Below are 19364 nucleotides of genomic sequence, written 5' to 3'. Positions count from 1 at the left end.
TTTGTAATATGGTGATTGCTGATTTCCCTTACTACAACTGTTTATCCCTTCTTTATTGAAGGTCTGCTGCAAAGATTTGTGGTTTCTTGAAACAGGTGTGTAAAGTATGTTTTATCTTTTCGCGTAAGCTTTTGTTTCATATGTAGTACCTGATGATAATAACAATTTCTTTCTAATCCACCGTAGAAAAACCTCCTGCCCCAAGCCGTGTGCAGTTGGTTCGAGCAAGTACCACCACTTTAGAGGTTTGCTGGGGAAGTGTGCCTACTGGTATGTTGTGTTCACATATGTGCAAACTAGATTATATTATTTCATACACTTGAAAGCTAATATGCAGTCATAGCAAGCATAGTATGAATCTTCCTGGAAGCCAACTTAATGTACATTAATGCGGCATGTTATCCTTTCAATTTGTTTTGTTCTTAGCCGATGCCTACCTACTGCAGCTTCAAAAATATGAGCTTCCACCCACACCTCCAGTGACTCCGTCTAAACCATCCTTCTCGCCAAGTGGATCAGGAAGTTCTCTGTTGATGAAGACACCTTCCCCTGCAGCGACTACTCCGCCACCCAAGGTAGTAGCAAAGGCATCACCAACCAACTCAGCCTCCATAACACCAACAGGCCAGTTGGGAACGACTCAGAAAGTTGTGATGCCATCACCATCTCAGCCTCCAAAGCCAAAGGTACAGCCAGGAACACCAACTGTAAAGCCAGTAAATGTAACCCAAAAACAGAGCTTAGGTGCAAGTCCATTACATGGTACAGCAAAGTCATCCACAGTTTCATCCACTGGTGCTGCTTCCTCAGCACAAACAACGACGGGATCAACAGCAGCCGCAGGCATTAAGGGTGTAGTCCAAGGCCAGTTAGTAAGTCAAAGTCAAGGAGCATCAGTGACATCAATAACCAACCAGGGGCTTGCTTTGTTACGAACACCAGTGCAGCTCCCGCCAGGTGTCCAAGCCACCATGATAGCCAATGCTCAAGGAATCCCAGTCATGAGACTTCAAGGTACTGGTATTCAAGGCACTGCACCTGTTACAATAGTCACTTCCCAAGTGGGAGCAACACAGCTTCAGGGTGCAACCATTGTCCGCATGGCTTCACCCATTGGCACTGTTTCAAGTGGAGCAACAACAGGAACAGTGCTTAGATTACCAGTGCAGAGTGCTGGTACTAATATTCCAGGGACGGCAGTGCTCAAAATTCCTGTCACCACATCAATCCAGATGCCAGGTACAGCTGGCTTGACGCTAGCAGCTGTGGCAGGGAGCAGCGGCCAAGCTGTGATCCGGCAACAGCTTCCAGTGACTGTCCCTGCCAACTTACCTCCTGGAACACAACTCAAAGTGGGACCACAGGGTCAGTTGACAGCTGTGGGACCAGGTGGTATCCCTGTGCAGTTGACATTGCAAAATGTCAAAGGTCAACAGGTTGCAACTGGGATACAATTGCAGCAGGGAGCTACTCTTGCAACTTCAACAGTCGTCCAATTAACTGGAGCATCACCAGTAAAGGCCAATACTGCTGCACAGCTGGTGTCATCTGCATTGTCACCACAGAAAGTTGTACAAGTAACACAAAGTACAGTTGCAAACAGCAAACCAGTAATAACCACAACAACAGCATCAGCCGCTAAAGTAGTGGGGACAACAGCATCTGTAACACGACCGTCTGCATCTGTCACAGGACAAGCAGCAACTGTCACAAAGAAACCGCCTACCCCTTCTGCTGTGTCCTCTGCTTCCAGTCAAAGCAATCCCCAGAAGACCACATCAGTAACCTATGTTGCTTCCGGCTCAACCATGGCTGCTGCCTCACCCTCTTCGAGCAAACAGACCAGTGCAATAACAACAGCAACAACTCAGGTCATCAAAACTGCTGTAACAGCAGCGATCACTCCATTGTCTCAGAAACCGACTGCCACTGTGGTGTCGGTACCAAAGACAACAGCCACAGTGGAAGGCCAAGTAAAACCTAAGGTGTCACCAGCAGTAAGCACTTCTGTTACCTCAGAGCTAAGTCTAACCTCTACAGCTGTTGTCACAGCAAGTACACCAGTCATGAAAACAACCATAGCAAAATCGTCATCCCAAGTTACGACAGCAGCAGCTCCAGTTACACCACCTGCACAGCCTGTTAGCAGCATTGCCATGACAACAGCTGCTGAATCAACAACACCATTATTGACACAGATTTCGAGATTAGCTACTCCAAGTCCTCTGCTTGCTTCGAACGTCAAAGCAGCGGGAGTCAGTGGAGCACCTCTTGTTTCATCAGTTGTAACATCAGCCTCTAGTAGTGGTACACCAGTGGCCATTGTATCCCCATCTATTGTCACCACCAGGCCGGCCACAACTACAATGGGAAATTCTACAACAAAGATTTCCACAGCACCGACTTCCACAGGTCCATCTCCAGTCACTTCTACTTCGATACCTTGCACTGTAAATGGTGGAGTTGGGATCAAGGCAGAGCAAGTAGCCACTCACACCTCAGTGACAAAGGTAAAGTTGGGCACAGTTGGCTATAGCCAATCTTCTATCTGATATGCAGATATAAAGTAACTATTTTATTAAATTTCATTAAACTTTGAACTGTTTCAATTTTATAAAACGATCATGCAATTAGTCTGCATATAAGTCCAAACAATGTATGAGCTGATAATCAAAATTTTTAGTGAGCCAGACAAAATGGAATATCTAGTGTTCATACACAAGTGACTTTTGTCGTCATCCTCATAGTTAATTCTGATTGTGATGCAGCGTGGTTACTTGGAATGTGTGTCCTGCATGATAAATCGTGGCATAAGAAATATTTTGTATCATGTTTAGACACCCAAATTGGCCAAAACTACCTACACAAGGAAAGTTCAGTCGTCAAATCAATGGTATGATGTGGGAATTGTTAAAGGAATCTCAACCATGGTTTCTCATTACTTTCTGTCCACGGAAAGTACAACTAATGAAGAGGTTAGTGGCAACATTTTGGATCTTTCGATCGTTCACATTTGAGGAAATCACAGTGGTTTTGTATTTGCACATATAATAATAATAACTATAACTTGTGAACCTCCTTACCGGGAGAAGGGGGGGCGAGGGGGGTCTAAAACACAGGTCACGGGTCACATGTCAGTGTACATGTCAATGTGTTTCATATAAAGAAAAAGCACCAAAAGTGTCTCCAGCCCTAATCACTCAACAACAATGCTATTTCAGGTCTTAGTTGTTCATCAGTGAAGCAGGGACTGCCAGACTTGACCTGAAGAAAGTGACCTGTGTTTTAGACCTGCCTTCCTCACACATTGTTATAAATTGACTACCAGGGAAGCATCAAAAATTTGTTCATTCCACATTCTGAAGTCATTGTGTACAAAAAAATATGACTAGAACGTGACAATTTCGAAATATTTGGCTGAATTTCTCAGCCTTCATCAGCTGTGTGAATGAGAGTAGTTACACAGCACTGAGATCTGTAGCCACTCGTTCAGAGCGGCCCTTTTATGGGACTTGTATTCGTTGACTTTCGTAAGGCATTTGATGCGATTCCCCACTCCATTTTGCTCTGAAAACTTCAGAGTCTTGGTGTAGCTGGGGATTTATGGTGTTGGATAAGGGATTATCTCTCTGGAAGAACACAAGTAACAACGATTAATGGGTGTCAATCTCAAGCTATGCCAGTTACTTTTGATGTACCACAAGGGTCGGTGCTGGGCCCCACACTGTTTTCCCTCTGCTGTAACCTGCCTGGTATCACTGAGGGTATAGATGGTGACCCACAGCTTCACATGTACGCAGACGATACGACCGTTTATGTCTCGGCTCCTACTTTTGATCTGGTGGCTTCCAAGTTAAATGAAGTCCTAGCAAGGTTATATACATGGTGTTGTGAGAACTGTATCACTCCCCATCCTACTAAGACGGAATATATGCTGCTCAGTGGACGCGGTCAACTGACTGGGCCAAAACAAGTTATTAAGATGGGTGATTATGTTATTGAGGAGGTGGTTTCTACAAGATGCTTAGGTGTCCAGATAGACAACGCTCTCAAATGGGATCGTCATGTATCGGAACTAACGAAGTCGTTTACGCAGAAGTTGAATTTACTTAAATCACTCTACTTTCTGCCTAGACAGGCGAGAACTGATTTCTATTTTGGGGTTATTTTGCCCTCCGTTACATATGGTATGTTGGTTTAGGGGTCTTGCGGTCAAGTGCTTTTCTCAGAACTGGAATCTATACATGTCAGAGCGGCAAAAATATTTAACTTGGATTGGTGTACGCCAAGCAAGGCGGTTCTTACCATAGCAAAATGGAATACCTTGGAGACTATGTATGAGAAACAATTACTTATTCTAGCGCATCAGGCCGCTTATTTTCATCTTTTACCTTGTCCCATGAGCTGTCTTTTTGTAAAGTATGAAATTAGATACAATTTCAGGAGGAAAATGACTTTTAGGTTACCCAGGCCTAGGACTGATATGATCAAGAAAGCATGCTCATACAAGTCAATTATTCGGTGGAATGCCCTGGAAAACCAAATGAGATCAATTTGCGACATTGGCGCTTTTAAAAAGTCACTGAGATGTTCTTTTAAGCCAAACAAATTGTAAATACGTCGAGTTCTTATATTAGTTTTATGGTAATTAATTAGCTCTAATTTTATTAATTGTACACGACCACATCAGCTTTGCTCAACTTTTTGATCGTGTTTTAAATAAAGGCTGTTATCAAAAGGGCTGCTCTGAACCAGTGGTTACAAAGCCTAGTACAGTGTGACCACTCCCATTCAAATGATTATTATAATGAAGGCTGAATGATTCAGCCGAAATATTTCGATTTCAGTCAAGCTAAATTGATACGTTCTCGTCAAATTATATTTGTAAAGTAATGAAATGACAACCAAGTTCCCAGGGTGTGTTGTCACTGAGAATGTGGTTGATTAAATGAGTGAAAATCCTAAAATAGAAAAAATATTGAATATGTAAAGTGAATGTTCTGAATACCTTCGCGTAACAATGCGTCGTAGATAACAGTACTTCGTGACATATCACCCCAAATTCTGGGGTAGACTTTTATATACCGAACCAAAATGGCAGAGGACAAAAGAACCATTGTTATTGCGATTAGGCCTTGCTAATTAGGTTTTGTTATGTTCGCTTTGTTCTTTTGTTTCATGGATATTAATTATTTCGGATCTGGTATATGAAAGACCCGCCAAATTCTGGGCTACTTGGTGGTCATAAATACATTCATAAGAATACAAATATTGGTAAAATCCTTGCGAAAGAGTACAAATTGACGATTTTGTGCTTTCGCACTTGCAGTCAAATCTTGATGTGGAAAGTGGATCGGAACAAAGTTTAAAGAAGCAAGAACTTTTACCGGGCACGGCTTACAAATTTCGAGTTTCAGCCATTAATGCTTGTGGGAGAGGACCTTTCAGTGATGTGTCAGCTTTCAAAACCTGTTTACCTGGTTAGTGCCGTTTTGAACGAGCTTCCAAACTTTTTTCAAATCTGCAGGTTTTTTTTGAAAGATTGATTTGTGGAACAATGTTCGTGTAACAAAAAATCAATTGATATAATCAAAAATTGCTGTTCTTCTTTAGGGTTCCCTGGGGCTCCATCTGCGATTAAAATAAGCAAGGTTTGTGTCTTGGTTTTTATTATCTTGATTTTATTTTATTTTCATCTTGTTATTTATTTATTTATTTATTTATTTATTTATTTATTTATTCACTTATTTTTTTTGCTTTTTCTTTTAAACTTAAAGGCGTGTGCAAAAACGAGTAACCTTGACTTGAATGTGGTATTTATCTTGGACAGTGACCAACACTATGTCTTAGATAAACAATATTGCTCAAAACGTTATTTCAATTATCGTTTGTTCTCGTGTTCGAGCAAAAGTATTTAAAATACTCTTGTACCTGTTTAATTTGCAATCTCCAAGAATGCAGAGGGAGCTCATCTGTCATGGGAAGCACCTTCGAACGCTGCGGGAAATGTGAGCGAGTATTCTGTGTACCTTGCTATACGAAGCCAGTCAGCCAACCAATCGGAATCCGACAAACCAGTGGTCGGCCTGACGTCAACAAGCTCTACCCCAGTCCAGTTGGCATTTGTACGTGTTTATTGTGGTGCCCAGCCCACCTGCACCGTCAGCACGGCCACTCTTCAAAGCGCACACATCGACTTTTCAACGAAGCCCGCAATTATATTCAGAATTGCTGCAAAGAACGATAAAGGGTGAGTGATGATCATCATTCCGCTGTACTTCATGCTTGTCCTACGTAGCCCCATTATATTTTTTTCATCTTAACCTTTTTGTTTAAAAACATTAACTGTTATTCGTTTACAACTGAAGATCACAGAAATTCCAAATATTTAAAAATCGCTTTCTGTTTGCTGCTGCTATTGGTACGACCTTCTGAATTTCTTACCCTGGACTTTGCCTAACGATAGAAAGAGGCGTGGTTTTGTTGTTAGTCGCTCAAGCGGTTGGTTTACCGTTGGAAAATATGAATTTCTCTGGCAAGCCACGTGTTCCGATTGCGGGGAATGGGGCTAGTCGTCGCAAGAAGGAGACCACTTCTTCCCAATCTGTTTATGTTCTTGCTGCTCGCTTGTCCACTCTATCTGGACCGGCGTCGGAAATTTGTTTGCTTGCAGGGACCAATTGCACGTTCATTGATCATTAGTTTCGACTAAGTGGTTGATACCTTTTTCGTTTCAGTTATGGGCCGGCAACACAAGTCAGGTGGCTTCAAGGTAAGGAAAGCAAGATTCATTGTTTACTCTGATGTTTAATCGGTTTCTCGTCTCACATTTTATTGAAATAGTTTCCCCCCCCCCCCCCCCCAAAAAAAATCGATTTAATTTAAATTAAATTAAACTTACATAGACCCAAAAAAAAACGTGTAGGGAAAAAATTGATTTCTCGTGTCTACGAATTATTTACTTTTTCAATTTGTCCTTATTAGACATGAGGGATCTGAAGGATGGACAGCTCGCTGTAAAGGCAACGCCAAAACGATCAGCAGCCGACAAGTAAGACAGTCAAACTTCATACACCGCTGACTGGTTTTAAAAACTCATTTAGCATTTCATTGTTGGTTTGAAGCCAAGCCATCATTAATCTTTGCACCCTGATCCACATTATCTACACTAAGGTAAAGGTAAAGTCTGCTACGAGCCTAGAAGGCCCATCAGATCTCCGGTTTCTGTAGCATGAAGCGACTAGGAACATTTCTACTCCCCCCTGGATGGAATGCTAGTCCATCGCTGGGTTACCCCAGCATTAAATTCGGTACCCATTTATACACCTGGGTGGAGAGAGGCACCGTGAGAGTAAAGTGTCTTGCCCAAAAACACAACACAATGTCCCCAGCCAGGACCCGAACCCGGACCACTCGATCCGGAGTCGAGCGCACTAACCATGAGGCCACTGCGCCTCCCACTATCTACACTAGGAAAGTGTATAAATTATATAGTAAAAGGTGCGATGTCCAACAGGATAATCCACTTGGTAATGACCTCTTGTCTTTTACTTATTTCAGCAGGTCAGCGGAATCCGCGAAAAGAGCAAAGAAAGAGAAAAAGGAGGATAAGTTGACTAAGAAGGAAAAAGAAACCGAAAAAGATGCAGTCGGAGAAAGCAGCACACCCAAGGAAAACAATGAAACGTGATGCACTTAAATATCCATTATGAAAGATGCTCGTTATTTTATTGCAAACACGATCTACAAACCCTACAGCATGTTCTCAATGTAAAGGCTCCAAAATCTCCCCTTCCCCGTCTGTTTGTCAGTAGTCAGGTTTAAGCTCGGCTTTTGTGTTATTATTGAGAATAGGTCATATATTTTATCGTAAAGAAAAACTTGTGTATAGTACTATGTAAAGTAGAGGTCTATTTTAGCTCATCTAAGCAGGCAAATAAGGATTGGGAAACCTTTCCTTTTTGTCATCCGAACACATAAGACGAGTCACTTGGCTTTTAACAGCTGGGAACAAAGTTGGGACATTCAATAAATCGAATCTGTGCGCATAAACGCGCCTGCGTGCGTGACAAAATCCACGAGACTGGGGCCAAAAGCATGATGCAAAGAAAATTGCCGAACGAGAAAGGTGCTATCCACCAAAGCCGAAAGCCTGGGTCGGTATTATATTATTATATGTACACAATTCTCGGTATTGCAATTGCTCAGGTGAATAGACAGATTCCAGCTCTAAGATTGGTAAAGTGTTGCGTCTTATGTCGCTATAATTGCCGCGCGCAACTTCAGTTTTAAAATGGCTGCCTTTCGTTTTGTGGAGCCATTAACGCTCGTGTTCCAACAAGAAAACTAGCTTTTTGTCATTTATCTGCGCTCCAAACAAACTGCGTATCTTTCTTGACGCCCAACAAGTTCGAAACAAACAAAATGTCGACGCTGTTTTCTCATAATCACCTGAATGATTAGGCACCTGAAGCTCTTTGATTACTCTTGAATACCATTCGATGCCGAGTTCAGCATTTGTTTTATCGTTCATTCACAACGTTTTCATAGTTGGTGAAAAAAGGCAAAAGCTTTCCCATCATTTTGGCTCCCTTAAATGCCACAGTGACGTCTCTAAAGCCTTTTGTCCAAAACTATGAATTATCGGACGATTGACGTCGTCGTCTCAGTTTGACTAAGGTAAATCAAAACCGACAAGTATGTTGAATGAATTAATAATATATTAGCTTTAGTCGGTTACATAGATTGGAGTGACGATTGAGAAACCGTTGCATTGTGTCCATTTTGTTGCCAATGATATGAGATTACGTATCGTATGAAGAGAGAGTTCGCTTTTTCCTTTTGCTTTTCTGTAAATATGAAGCCGTTGCGTTTCATGTACAAAACAAGCCATTTTAAGGACCATTTCTTTGTAGATGTAATTATAATTTATTCTTGGGTAGTATTTAATTTCATGGCAGATTTTTACTTCATTATATTAGTGATCTATCTCAAAATGTTGAGACATTCATAACAGAGTATTACTATCATCATTTATTGTTATATTATTGCTATTCTCTTGTGTATCAGTAATATGCAAAAGCAGGGGGGGAGGGCTGAGACCGCTGTTATGTAAGGAGATTTTAGCGGTCTGAGCTTTTTTCAGGTTAGAAATAGCCTACTGGTAAACCGAAGTGTCAACAGGTCGCAAAAGTAACTTTTGGACCCAGAATGCGGGCTTCTTCATACGAGCCAAGTTGACCGGGCGAGCACGATTCCGTAATCCTCTATTTTACTTGTGAAATAGACGAGCTGTCTCGGATCCAGAGATAAGTGTATCGATAACCCTGGTATGAATTTCTACGTCTTTTTATGCTCGAAATTTGTTCACTTGTGTCCAGTAATGCGAGTAGTTAGCTGCAAGCCCCTTTTTTGTATCCAACATGAAGTGTCTCTTCAAGTCTAAGCATTTGCTACCAATTTCTAACAATGAGGTGAGGGTTAAGGTTAGCGTTATTCAGTTTTAGGTCAGGGTAACTGCAGCAGTTTATCTTTACTTGAGGAACATCATTTAGGGGGCACTCTGTCACTTTAGTTGTCTGTATTCTGAGACACGAGTGATGTTGAAGTTGGGGAAAAGAACAAGGGGACACTTCATGACGCTTATTGAAATCCTCGTGCCTCCTAGGCCATTTCCGAGTTCGTGCCTGCCTCCTCTTCAAAGCAAGTCTAAGTGCGAAGTTTTTGTGGTGGTAATATTACTTCTACTTTACATATGAATGAAACTAAAGCCTTGTTCACATTAGGTCTCGATTGTGATCGAATTCTAATCGAATTAAATATGAAATGGGTTCACATCAACAAATTACAGTCCCTGATTATAACTGGATTATGATTACTTCAAACAACCTCAATGGGGTTGTTTGAAGTAATTACAGTGCGTCGTAATTGAACAGAATGGCGAACACGTGGTGGTATGAGCAGACGAACTTCTAATCGCTTTATGGAGCGAAGATTTGAATTTGTCATGTTCTGTTCTCAGAAGCTATCCTTGGTTCTCTCCTCGCCTCAAGCATGGTGATGATCGTGGCAGCCACGCGATACGGCGTCATTTTGTCTCACACTCCGATGTTACCCTATTGTATTTGAATTTTCGCAGATGTGAACAGAACCATAATTGAATAAAATTGAATGGAGTATGATAGCCTGAATTATACTTCCGTTGAACATAATTAACGTTGAGTGTGAACACGGCTTAAGAAAAACTTCGCACTTGGACTCGCTTTGAAGAGGAGGCAGAATGACCAATTACTTGCATTTCTGGACATAACTCACTTGACCGCTGCCCTTCTCAGCGGCTCGTGTTGAAAATATTCGTTGCCCTACCCAGGCTAGCGTGCTCAAATGAAGCTGCCCCAAGAATTTCAAAATAACTCACACCGTATTAAAATATCTCTGGCAAATACACTTTTAAAAAAGAAACTGACCTTTTAAGCTCCGGTTGTTGATCCGAATGCAGACCCCGTTTAAATTGGGGGAAAGTGACTACTTGTGCAGTAGCTGGAAGGAAAAAAACTTGAAGGCACAGTCCCTTTTTCAGATCTTCAAATCATTGATTTTAAATGGACAATTAGCATACGGAGCTTAAAGGGTCACAAGAGAGCCAAAATAGGCAAGTGTTTTAAAATAAAAGACAGGATTATCCAAAGAAGGATAAACACGCCCTTCATCCTTGGAACGTTTTTCTCTTGCCCGATATGTCCCATTGAAACCGGCGGCAGATCTCGAGCGCGACAACAGAAAACAATGGAGCAAAATAACGAAACAAAACGGAGCATCCAGGTCGGATCCAATGTTGTGTTGCATTTCAATCTCAATGGTTCGTTAGTATGAATCTCCGTCATAGTAAAAACACCTTTTATCTGCTAGATGACGGATACAGTTTGGATCATGTGCGCAGTCTCTCAGGATGATTCTTGGCCTAAGATCCTCGCAGCCTTTTTGTAAGGCGCCCCGCGGCGAATTATTTCAAATAGAGGGGTTCGTTTCTAAAAGAAAACGGTAGTGCTGTGTCGGGTCGGAGTGAAACGGCTAAAGTTTGATTTATTAAACGAGTCGATTAAGGGGTAACATACAACGTGTGAAAGATTTGTAAGCTTACGTTTCGAACGTTTCAGCGGTTTTCAATAGACCTCTTTAGCTTGAACGTTTTGTTTTCTCATTTCATACCACGTGATGTTCCCAAGGGAATTTTCCTTTTGTTTTTTTATAAGTTATGCATACATATGCACGTGCATAAGACGACATTTGAAAGAAACTGTTCCCTAGAGTAACATCTCGTGATCTGAAATGGGAAAACAAAACGTACAAGCTAAAGAGATCAAATTGAGTGTCGTAAAACAAATACCAAAGTAATTACTTCCACCAATCACAGCAGGTGCAAACAGCGCAATTCGCGGCAATTCCATGTATCTTGCTCAAAGCGCGGGAAAAATAGCGCGTGCAAGTCGCGATTGGTTTTGAAATGGAATGAACACATTCTCGAGTGCATAAGGAAAGAAAATAAGCGCCTTTATTTCATTGTACTCTTAAAGTGCGCAAATACACCTTATTCCAAAATGGCCTCCATTTAAATATTCTTTTGTTTTTATTCAAATTAGCCCTTGATGCCTCGTTCTTAAGCTTAAAATTCAAAAGAATATTTTATCTTGAACGAGGCAACAAGGGCCAATTTGTATCCGCATAAATCAGCGGCCATTTTGGAATGAGGTGTATATTCCATGCAGTGTTATTGTTAACTTTTATTGCACCGCAACTAGACCAGTCTTAAAGTACTTTGCGCCATCACGCGCTTCCATAATACCTCAGCGAGGACTTCCAGAGAGTTCAAAAGAGAGTGCTCTTTATCATCTTTCCTCAGTTGTCCTTCTCAGACTGTCTAGCCAGGTTTGGTCTGATCACACTGTACGCCAGACGCGTGGCACTATGTCACAAGCTTTTCGATTCAGTATTAACATGTCCAGTGCATAAGCTTTCCTCGCTGTTACCTCCCAAGAAGAATCTGAGGTATAATTTAAGACGCCCTAGGTCCTACGCCACGCCTCGTTGTTTAACAACTCATTTATTCCAAGCATGTGCATTTGATGTATATAAGGTTTAGACAGTCTTTATGGATTCTCAACTTATTGTACATAGTTTTACTTTATAGTTTTTAAAATTTATATAGATTACTCTTTAGCTTGTACTTGGTTTTCCGTTACGCAATTCAGTCCGCGGACCGAATGTAGCGATTGTTTTAATAAACTATCTATCGATCGATATCTATCTATATTCTTCTGAGATGCGGTATACGTCACATGACGGGCAGAAATTTTGTGTTCGTCAAAAATCAATTACCGGTAATACTCGAACGGATTTCGCTAGTTTCTTGCCTCTTACTACAGCTATCGATTACGTTATAAAGAGGAGAGAACAAATTGTAATCAGGGCATTTTCGCACGTTTTTGACAAGAACTAACCGGAAGTCACGGTTTGCCGTTATCCATAAAATAGAACTGAGCAACATTTCCGGTCTTAGTTTGAAGTGACGTATTGTTTCCATGATTCTCTAATTTTGTAACAAATCTCGAGCAGCGAACATCTTTCAAGCGCAAGCAATTAGAAAAGTGACGTGCTTGATGAAAACACAATGTGCTTCGTGGATAGTTCGTAAATATGATGGTCGCAACTACGGCTGAACGAGCTTCCTCCTCAAACAAACCTCTGATAAAGAAGATAGTTGGTTTAATTGTTGTTGCAGTTGTTTGTGTGACTGTTATTTTTGTTGTCGTAAAGGTTTTAAGATCGTTTGGAGGCCCTGATGACAAGCAAAAGGAAAAGGCCAAATTCGACGGTAAGCCAAATACTGTGCTCACAATACTCTAATCGTGAGCATCTTCAAATTATATTTGATTTTTTCCTTAATCAGTCAGCTTTACTTCATAATCTTCTCGTCTTCAGTTCGTGTGCTGACAAACAATGGTGCCGTGGGTATGTATGGTCCTTCCATACTTAAGTACGGAGGCTTCCTCAAACAAGAGGTGAGGGTTTCTCCAAACCAAGCAGGCATTCAACTCTGGACTGTACCAACTTCCGGGATTTGGTCTATTGAAGCTCGAGGGGCCTCTGGGGCTGACGGTATACTAGCAGGAAGCGCGGGGAACAAAAAACGCGGTGGATATGGAGCTGTTGCAAAGGCCAAGTTTCAACTATACGCCGGAAAAGTTCTTAGTGTTTTGGTCGGTCACGAGGGATTACGTGACTTTACTCATTCTCATAGACCTGGAGGAGGAGGGGGTGGTACCTTTGTCGTGCATCAAGATGGGAAGCCACTGATAATTGCTGGTGGAGGGGGAGGAGGTGGAATACCACGAGCAAGTAAGTCGCCTTATTGATGGCATTTTCCCATTTGAGAAATGGATAGGCGCGATGGTATGGATATCCACCTAAGCGATGCAAACGAAATATACCAAGAAAGCAAAGAGAAAGAGAGAAATGATCCTGCACTTATCTGGGTAATATATAGACTTCTTAAGCAAATGTCTCTTACAGACACCTGAAAAATTCAAGTGGCTCCAAGGGGATTCGTACCCATGACTTCTGCGATGCCGGCGCAATGCTCTACCAACTGAACTATGAAGCTATGTAATAGACCATATTCGTACTCTCGGTAATGGACTGGAACTACAATCTTCGCCAAAAATCCTTGAAACACCCCCATCCCCTGCACAGTGTTGAGATGACATTTTACTGTTTGACTGGCTGCAACAACATTGGAAAAGGGAGGGGGACGAATACGGTGCGAGAATGTTCAAAGTGTTTCAAGGTTTTTGTCGAAGATTGTGTGAGTTGCAAAAAGCCATCTGGTTAATATCAGACCGTGTCATTTATTGTTAAGTACCGGTAGTTTCCGTGAATAGCCCAGAAAGACTGTGATAGCTGGAAAAATCTTGCTGTAACTTTTGTTTGACGCAAGATAGGAAATATATTACAGTTCTAAATTTCGGCAAAAATAAATAGCAAATGTTATTTTCGGTCTTTAAAAATGACATAAATACATGACATTTTACTGTTTGACTGGCTGCAACAACATTGGAAAAGGGAGGGGGACGAATACGGTGCGAGAATGTTCAAAGTGTTTCAAGGTTTTTGTCGAAGATTGTAGCTTGCAATGGAGGCTAATGGGGGGAAATCCTTTCAAATGGAAATACTTTTTAATTTATTCCCCCGCATTAGCCTCAATTGCAAGCTAGTTCCAGTCCAATACTGAGAATACGAATATGGTCTATTGAGAGCTTGGCCGAGTTCATGTGTTTCCGTGAAAGGACTCTCGGTTCAACTGTGTGGCTTCATATCTCAGTAGGTGGAGCATTGTACCGGCATCGTAGAGGTCATGCAGGGTTCGAATCTCGTTGAAGCCACCTGAAATTTTCATTTGTCTATATAAGAGACACTTCCGGCAAATTGCTTAAATTGTCGAGATAAGTGCGAAGATCATTTCTCTTTTTTGTCTGTATATATTTCTTTTAAAGCAATAAGCAAGGGAAAACAATTCTCTGTTTGGTTTTGGGCAAGTGTTTGCCTCCTTTTTTGGGCCTGACTCAGTTTTTATTAAGAGCCACTTGTGGCTCACAAGGAGTCCTTTTGAACTCATTGAGTAGAGCATCCGACAGGTGCCACGGAGGTCGCAAGGATCTCTGGCAGAAACTTTCATTTCTTTTCAGTTGCCCCTTCACCCATTGTCTAGCAAATAACAGATCATATTTTCACGGGCACGTGATATCATGCATGCGCAGTGATTGGTTCAAATTTCTCGCGCCAAGTTTTCCATCCAATCAGAAGTGAAACCAAAACCAATTGTCGCTCGCGCGTGCACGTTTTCCCGCGTTTTGTGTCGGCTACATGTAATTACTTCGAGTTTTGATTGGTTTACTGGATTGCCTCCGTCCTTTTTGATTGGCCAAAGTAATTACTTTGGTTTTGGTTTTACAATACTCGATTGAAACTCGCTCTAATTGTCTCAGTTCTATTTCCATAATTAGCTGCGGCAAATCTGAGCAATAACTAAACGGAATCGTTAACTTCAACATCTTCAATTTTTTTTACCAGGTGGTGGTGTTATAATGGCCTATTTATGATCTCTCTTTAAACGTCTTTGAAGCTATCTTTGCGTCTGACGGTTTATTTTTTCAGCTACTCAGACACGGGGAGGAGGAGGGCGAAAAAACGATGAACCAGTATCAGCGGTCAGCGGCAGTGATGGAAATGGTGGGAGACTTCTTGACACGAGTGACGCAAGCGAGACCGTCATAACAAATTCAACTGGCCACCATAACGTTATTGCGGGAGCAGGTGGTGGCATGTATGGCAGTGGAGTTGGATATGGTTCAAACTGGGGTGGAAAAAGCTTTGTGGGGGGTGGTACTGGCGGTGAAGCTCTTCCCACCGCTGAGTCATTTCCGCACGGAGAAACCGGGAGGGGAGGATTTGGTGGGGGTGGTGCTGCTGGGCTGCTACCCGGTGCCGGGGGAGGATACTCAGGAGGGGGAGTTGTAGGCTGTTTTCTGACTTGTAATGGCAAAGAAGGTGGCAGTGCGGAAGGAGGCAGTTCGTATATTGACAGCAGTGGAATATCACCTTCATTTAAGGCAGACACTAACAAGGGACCAGGCAGAGTTTATTTGAGGCTGATGGCTGAAGATGTCGAAGAAACATGATTTAGAAAGTGACGTATTGGTAATTCCGATTACCGAGGCATGAGTTTTCTTAAATTCAGTCGCATAAAATTCATTGCTATTTTACTGCTTTGATATTTTTTGTTAGATGGGAAAAACTAAACTGAAAGTGCTGATTGTCTTTACGTGTCTTTGTCTTATTCTCACTTAACTCTGTATATTGGCTTCAAACGTAAGAATAAAAGCAAGGCGACACACACTAACACCAACCCGGTGTGGCCAACACCCGCATGGTATGTTAGCTAAGCCATGCTGACACGGCCCAGAAAGGCCGAAACGGCTGTCCATGGCTCCTAATTGTCCGGGTGAAATGGTTGTGTCCATGTGTGATGTGTTGGCCACACCTGGTTGGCGTTAGCGTGTGTCACCTTGCTTTTAATATTGCTTCAAAAGTGATGTATTCCTGTTGGCCAGCCACTTTCCCGACCATTAAAAACACCCAATTTAAGTATATGTGACCGTGATTTATAGCCCCCGTTCTCACGAAGAATGATAATGAACTACTTTAAGAGGCAACTTTATTTAGCACTGGGGCACTAATTGGGGACACCGCTGTACAGAAATCAAATCAAATCAACTCATATCAAATAGACCTTATTCATAAATAGACCTCTTTCATAATGGCGGCCATATAAGATATTCTTTTGTTTTAATGCTAATAAGCCTTTCTAGCCTCGCTACGACGAGCAAATTTCAAAAGAATGTTTGTCTCAAAACGAGGGCAGTAGGTCTAATTAACATAAATACAAAAGAATGTAAAAGTGGTCGCCATTTATGAAAAGTGGTCTGTGGAGGTCAATTTATGATTCTTTCGTCCAAGTGGAAATTAGCCTACCAAGCCTCGATACCATACAATGAATTGAAAAGAATTCTTGCTCTAAAATGAGGCTTGGTAGGCTAATTTCCACTTGGACAAAAGAATTTCTGTGACCGCCATTTATGAATAAGATCTATTGTAAGTTGTTTTTTGAGGAGAGGAGAAACCGAAGTACAACCTCTCGGATGAGAGAAGAGAACCAAAAAACTCAACCCACATATGACACCGAGACTGGGAATCGAGTGGGAGGCGAGTGCTCTCACCTCTGCGACATTTCCTTTGTAATGCATAGATTCCATATACGGTTGTTCTTGGGCCATCGTAGTTTGATTAAAAATAAGACACAAACAGGAGTGATAAACATATTGAACTTGTTCATTTAGATTATGACTTGACGTTTCGTATGTGCTCTACATACATTTTCAAAAGCGGATGAGGGGACTGGAACCTAGATTAAGCAAATACTTAACAGTAAAATATATAATAATCATAATGATAATAATAATAATAATAATAATAATAATAATAATAATAATAATGACAGAAAAGATTAATAAAGCATCAGCTTTTCACTTCCCACGTTGACGTTGAAAGCTGGCTCTTGTTCTAGAATAAATAAGGTCTTTTTTATTTTACAATGATTGTCTGTTTTGCCCTTCGCTAAAATATCAAAATGATCCCACTTTAAGTTATGTCCAGTGGCTTTGACGTGGTCAGCAATGGCTGAAGTATTGTCATTTTTAGCTAGGGCCTTAAAATGTTCGGTTTTTCTATCGTGAAGCCGCCGTTTAGTTTTACCGATGTAAAAACCATTACAATCCCAACAATTTGCTCTGTAAATAACTCTGGATTGTTGTGAACAATTAATACGGTCATTGTAAGGAAAGAAAGATTTTATACATCGAGTGCTCTGAAAAACAATCTTAAGGTTAACACAAGAGTAGAATTTGTACACACAAGATTTCAGGCGTTTAGCTACTTGGTTCAGCTTTGCAAACCTAAGTAGGGAAGTAGGATAACAATATCTTTCTTAGGAACTGTAGACACTGGATTGCTATGCTGACGTTGTCTGTTTTTGTTCAAAACATCGTTGATATGATAGTTGATTATGCCTTGTGGGTAGCCGTTCTGAAGCAGGAGTTTTCGAAGATCATTGAGGGCAGATTGTAGCAAGGAGACAGATGAACAAAGACGGTAGTAGCGATAAGTGAGGGAGCGGATGAGGTTAATTTTGTACTTTCGTGGAGTGAAGGAATCCCACTTCTTGTGTATTTTTAATCAAACTACCATATACAGGTTGAGTTTTGTTGGTTTTTCTCCAGGCGCTACGGTTTTTCTTCTTTTTCTTCATTAGCTTTGATTTACGCAAATTAGTAACCCACTTGCGCTTGCTTTATTCAGAAATTTCGCTTTCCGTTGAAAATAATTCTAGTCAAACTAAGGTATATGAGATGATAACCGAGATTGAGTAAACCAATCTGAGCACGAGAAATGCATTAACCGAGGTTGACAATTTAATAATATCTGTATCAGCTCATATACCTTAGTTTGGCCTTATATGGTAAATGATTGCGCTTATATATAGCGTTGCTAAATTAAAAATTTTTACCGGCGCCAGAAAGCGAAATTTCTCTAGGTATAAAGCAAAAAAAAAACGTTTTTGTGGAACGTTTGGATCAATTCCGACGTTTAGGAGTACGTGAAAAGGAAAGAAGTGTTTTTGTGATGAGCCTGCGTCTGTCTGACCACCAGGTAATACACAACATCGCATCTTTTTTTTTCTTTTTTCGCTCGTATTTCGTACTTCCAAAATTTTGGAGTTTAAGGAATTTAATAAAACAATTATTCCATTCGCGCTTGTTGGATATGAGACTAGTTGTAGCCAACGCGCGCTCATGGAATAATTGTTAATTATTTGACTTTCAAGTACATGTATCGTCGGATGAGGACAATCAACGGCCCCTTCTCAAAATAATTCGATGTTCATGAATTGTGTGCGGCGTTCAAAGCCGAAACACACACTCCAGTCTTTGATAGATAATAGATCACAGGGTTCCCAGAGTTGTAGTCTGTCGTAATTTCTATTTGGCCGGCTTGGCGCGTTTTTGTCGTATCCACGAAAACAAGATCGGCCATCATTTTAAGGATAACTTTCCCAGTGCTAGCCTTATGGATACGAACAAGTGTTGAAGCCTGGCTTTGTTCTGGAGTCTGTGTACTCCTACTATTTGCTTTAGGATACATTCCTTGCGCCTAGCTGCTCGTAGTCACTGACAAATCTGACAGTCGGATTTAACGGGTGTATGAATTTTGAGTCCAAGAAATCTTTGAAATAATAAAGAATAAGGTCAAGTAAGTGATCATGAAAACCATTGGACGCAACATTATTTCCGGTAGAAGTGATCCGCACTGGACAATTTATGTCCAGCTAAGTGCAACGATCACTTCTACCTTTGGTGAGGAGCCCATCTGGAGCGTGCAACTTCCATACAGCGTCTGTGAAACGGCGTTTTCACAAGTAGGTTTATTTTTAGACTAGTCCTTCCCGCGAATTAGGTCAAAAAACAAAGGCAGTTCCGGTTCGGTGACCCTATGACGTTAGCTTAATTTCTTGTAATTGGTCATTGGGCTCCTGTGGGAGGCTCATTCGCGGGAAATTCAATCTAAAAATAAATCGGTCTGTGAAAACGCCGTTACACGAACACAGTAGAGTTGTAGCCTTCGGGTCTATAAGCCGTATGGTCCCGAGGAAAACAGTTGGTTGTTTTCCCGAGAGTCCTGATGTTTCAGGAGAC

The 19364-nt window shown here is 41.3% G+C and overlaps 2 protein-coding genes across 2 annotated transcripts in view; both read left to right on the top strand.

Moving 5' to 3' along the window:
• LOC138000128 (host cell factor 2-like) overlaps positions 1-9042 on the top strand; it is a 21769-nt gene extending 12727 nt beyond the window's left edge. Inside the window, exons 9-18 of the mRNA XM_068846305.1 lie at positions 62-95; positions 187-270; positions 427-2510; positions 2838-2975; positions 5330-5480; positions 5614-5651; positions 5955-6250; positions 6738-6772; positions 6985-7051; positions 7561-9042. Coding sequence (XP_068702406.1) covers positions 62-95; positions 187-270; positions 427-2510; positions 2838-2975; positions 5330-5480; positions 5614-5651; positions 5955-6250; positions 6738-6772; positions 6985-7051; positions 7561-7690 — 3057 coding nt within the window. The 3' untranslated portion in view covers positions 7691-9042. The remainder of the gene's footprint in view (positions 1-61; positions 96-186; positions 271-426; positions 2511-2837; positions 2976-5329; positions 5481-5613; positions 5652-5954; positions 6251-6737; positions 6773-6984; positions 7052-7560) is intronic.
• Positions 9043-12693: 3651 nt separating this feature from the next.
• On the top strand, positions 12694-15741 carry LOC138001078 (tyrosine-protein kinase receptor-like). The gene is made up of 3 exons (XM_068847747.1): positions 12694-12871; positions 12979-13395; positions 15211-15741. The coding sequence occupies exons 1-3, from the start codon at positions 12694-12696 to the stop codon at positions 15732-15734; spliced, it is 1119 nt and encodes a 372-aa protein (XP_068703848.1). The 3' UTR covers positions 15735-15741.
• Positions 15742-19364: the final 3623 nt, after the last annotated feature.

Source organism: Montipora foliosa, chromosome 4 (assembly GCF_036669935.1).
Source record: "Montipora foliosa isolate CH-2021 chromosome 4, ASM3666993v2, whole genome shotgun sequence".
NCBI lineage: Eukaryota > Metazoa > Cnidaria > Anthozoa > Scleractinia > Acroporidae > Montipora > Montipora foliosa.
The sequence above is the reverse complement of the archived record's forward strand: the minus strand, read 5'-3'. Positions and strand labels throughout refer to the sequence as shown.